This window comes from Dichomitus squalens, assembly GCF_000275845.1.
Source record: "Dichomitus squalens LYAD-421 SS1 unplaced genomic scaffold DICSQscaffold_3, whole genome shotgun sequence".
Classification (NCBI taxonomy): domain Eukaryota; kingdom Fungi; phylum Basidiomycota; class Agaricomycetes; order Polyporales; family Polyporaceae; genus Dichomitus; species Dichomitus squalens.
This window is the reverse complement of record NW_006766885.1, coordinates 587,847-592,037: the sequence shown is the minus strand read 5'-3', so window position 1 is coordinate 592,037 and position 4,191 is coordinate 587,847. Positions and strand designations below refer to the sequence as shown.

The window sequence follows — 4,191 nt, the reverse complement described above, 5'->3', positions numbered from 1 at the left end:
AAACAAGCTGACCAGCATCACAGATTCCTGCAGGGCCGTACGGCGCTCTTCTGAGAGAAGGAGTTGAGTAGGGATTTGTCACATTTTTCTCGTGCCACGTGACCTAGGGGTCATGTGAACCAGGACAGACACTCACCTTGACCACGGACAACTCGTATCAGAAAGTGGAGGGGCCAGGATCGAACCCAGGACCTTGTAGGGTCCGGGAGCGCCCGTCCTCACTCACTGGCAGGTGACTCATGCGTCAGCAGGGATGCTTACTCATCGGAGGAAGCCCGGACTTAGCATGACTCAGGTGTTAGTCATGAGGACACCATGTGATAGGTCAGTAGGCAGGACATGAGTCAGCGGACTCTGACCAAGCAGGGACAAATAGGTATCTGGTCTGTGCACCATTGTATTTGTATAAATAGTAGGGAGTCTGAGGCAGAGAACCTCAGACTTGATCTTCTCGTCGATCACCCATCTCCTCTGTAAGTAGCTAGCAGCCCTACCTCTCGCTGCCCCTTCTAGTCTAGGGAATCTACTTCTTTATACCATCTCTTGCTGTGTCACTTGTGGTTGCTTCGCTCTCAGCACCAACCCCTTCACCAGTAAGCTTTGTCTTTGTTTATCTGGTGGCACAGCTTGTTGGCTATGACATTAGATCAAGTCTCTTACCTACCCCTCCGTGGAGTGTCTCAAACACTTGTGGACCAGATCTCTTCTCCCAGGAGTTTGTTGAAACATTTATCATCCCTCCCCACTATCCTCCCATCTGACTCGGACCTACCAGAGTTTACCCGTCGTCACTTCAAGAGACACGGTCACCTCGACGTCCAGTCACAGATTAACCACGCCCTTGCAGATGACACCTCAGATCGCCTTCAACACCGCTGTCAGTATAGGCATACCCCTATCGTCCCTCATCGCAAGGCCCTCCTCCCATCTGTACCCTCTTCCCAACCCCTCAACAGACCGCTCGCGGCACGTCTCACCACACCCCCACCAGTCTTTGTTCCCTCAAACCCTACGGTCCCTCTTTAGTACCATATAGCTGCACCACTTCTCCCCTCCTTTGCACGTCGTGATCCCATTGATCTCCTCGCTATCGTTGGCTCCAAGGTCAACGCTGTCATCAAAAGACTGCAGGCTATCTTCGACTGCAGGAATCAGTTGCTCGACATCCCCCACGATCATCGGCTCGCCCTTCAGCACATTGGCGACAGGCTCGAGTGGATACTCGACAACATCAAGGAGAACGGCACCTCGTGGACTCGTAGTCAGCAACAGAACATTGATTGGTTCTGTAAGGAGTTTGGAAAGGTCAAGTTTAGCGGACTAGGACAGAACTTTGAACACGTGGTCAAGGCACTAGTAGAGTTGGAATGTTTCGCTAGATTGGATCGTGGTTTAGTTTTTGTACATCGAATACTCTCGCAATAGCTTCAGGCTCTTGTTACGCCCCTCTGGCAGAGGATGACTTTGAGTCGGAAGATCCGGGGCCACACACCCACCCAGCTCCATCACTGGCACACACCCGCCCGGCTTCACCCACTGCCACGCTTCAAGTGTACCCAGAAATTCAATGGATCTACGCTGGTGTTGAATATGACTCCTTGGAAAACGCTATCCGTGCCTTGGCAAATAGTTTAGGGATCACCAACCCGGCTTACGTCGACTGGACCATCTCTGTGACAAGGGACATCACCTGGCGGGAAATAGTTAACGTTTACAACGTCCTCGGCAGCAAAATATATGAACATCGGAACGACTTCCTCAACGAGAGCGACACCACCCACGCTACCTTCAAGGAGTTGGACACGTCTATGACAGGCCTTCACACCAAGGCTGACACTGCTGGGAACCTCGCTCTCAAAGTCGTCGAAGAGAACAAACAGCTGAGGGCGGAACTGGTCACTGTCAATGCGGATCTAGAGGTTCTCAACCGGAATAACACGGAGCTCGTCAAACGGTACAAGGAACTCGCAGCCAAGTTTACACAGTTGGAGCAAGGCCTGTCGACTCGCACCACGCCTGGTATCAGTACCGCCCCAGTCCCTGTCGTATCACAGGCCTCGCGTATCAAGGCATCAGAACCACCCAAGTACAAGGGCAAAAAAGGCTCAGACATCACTCTCGAACAATGGTTACAGAAGATGGGCCTTTGGTTCCGTGTCCAGAACATCACCACAGATGATGACAAGATTACCCTGGCCCTCATGTACTTGGAAGGTGGTGCGCACGACTACGTCGAGGACTACGTTGAGACAGCATCAAACGGCGGAACCCTTGGATCCTGGACCAACTTCGTCAACTGACTCAAGGCAGGCTACTGTCACAGCCAACGAGCTGTGCCACCAGATAAATAAAGACAAAGCTTACTGGTGAAGGGGTTGGTGCTGAGAGCGAAGCAACCACAAGTGACACAGCAAGATATGATGCAAAGATGTGAATTCCCTAGACTAGAAGGGGCAGTAGAAGGTAGGGCTGCTAGCTACCTACAGAGGAGATGGGGGATCAACGAGAAGATCAAGTCTGAGGTTCCCTGCCTCAGACTCCCTACTATATATACTAATACAATGGTGCACAGACCAGGTACCTATTGACCATCTTTTGGTCAGAGTTCTCTGCCTCATGTCCTACCCTCTGACCTGCCTCATGGTGACCTTACGACTAATACCTGAGTCGTGCCAAGTCCGGACCCCTCCCAATGAGTAAGCGCTCCTGCTGTCACATCAGTCACCTGCCAGTGAGTGAGGATGGGCGCTCCTGCCCGTCACGAGGTCTGGGGTTCGATCCTGGCCCCTCCACTTTCCGATACAAGTTGCCCGTGGTCAAGGTGAGCGTCTGTCCCAGTACACATGACCCCCAGGTCACGTGGCACGAGAAAACTGTGACAGCTACCATCAACTGGCTCCCGAGAAGACCGCGCAAACATCCCTTGAGGAGTGGTGCTCAAAACCTCACTCCACGGTCATTCAGTTTGCCGAAAACTTCCGCCGCTACGCATTGAAGTCTGGTTACGCTGATGTATGGTGCGGTTCAACTAGACACCACCAATTTTGGACAGAGCTAAGCGCGCGCCTATTGGTTACGTGATGAACCCAAGTTCAGGGCTCAATGGAGTATCTCTGGTTGTTGAGAGCTGCATAGGGTGACATACCTTTTATATATCGATGTACATAGTATTAGTCCATGGATAGGAACAAAAGAAGGCCTACTTAGCAGTGTGGTGGAAAATCACCTCCAGGAATACTGTGATTTCACCTTTGACACTCCCTGGACCCTGGGAGAACATGCCGAAAGCCTTGCGGTCTGTTTCAGTGGAGCTGATCTGGAAATGGGAACATTGTGCGTGGAGATTTATTGATGCATACACTGAGGGTCTGGGAGCTTGCGAGGCACAGAAGAAGATTAAGGAGTTCAGTTCCTGTAGGTATAGATCTCACCGTCGTGTACCAGAACAGCTGGCACAAGCAATGGATATTGTGGAATATTATGTAATACAGAATACTACTTGTTGGGGATTAAGCGCCCATGTCACATGCTCTACCCGACTTGGGAGGGGTCATCTGGGCCAACATTGACCCAATTGACAAACTCTTATAGAGGATATGTTCCGTATAGGTAATACTTGCAAATGGCAGATTATCAGAGATTTCGACTGTACTGTGAGGGAGCAGTAGGACGATGTGGAGACTGGCGCTTATCATGTACAAAATTGGTGGTGTCTAGTTGAACTGCACCATAGAACTCATCCGACGCATCGACAACCAGGTCGGCAAGAACTCGCAGATTCTTACGGTTATGACGGCAATGCGGCAAGTCAACCCGATGCTGATTCTAACAAAATAGGAGCACTACCTGGACTGGGTACTGAAGCTGGAAATGGAAACTCGGAGAAATCAGGCCAAGTCGTCTTCGCAGCAACACATGACCAGTCGCCCCCCACGGGACCCCAATGCCATGGATGTTGACGCAATGCGCAAGCCGGAGAAGCTCTCCAAAGAACAACTTGAATGGCTCGACAAGAAGCTCTGTTTCCGCTGTGGCAGGCACAAGTTTACGACTGGCCAGAAATGTCGGAACCCTCAGTACATGGGCTACTACGAGCTCCCTGACATGAAGAAGCAACGTCCAAGGTACGCACAATGGACACGGCCGATGAAGACAAATGGGAGTACATCCGCAGGGCCCTCGAGAAGTTTG

The 4,191-nt window shown here is 51.3% G+C and overlaps 1 protein-coding gene across 1 annotated transcript; it reads left to right on the top strand.

Moving 5' to 3' along the window:
• Positions 1-847: 847 nt before the first annotated feature.
• Positions 848-2,300, top strand: DICSQDRAFT_166235 (uncharacterized protein; the record flags this gene model as incomplete). Its single annotated transcript, XM_007361758.1, has 3 exons — positions 848-877; positions 1,027-1,288; positions 1,432-2,300. 3 exons carry the CDS (start codon positions 848-850, stop codon positions 2,298-2,300), a joined length of 1,161 nt encoding a protein of 386 aa, XP_007361820.1.
• Positions 2,301-4,191: the final 1,891 nt, after the last annotated feature.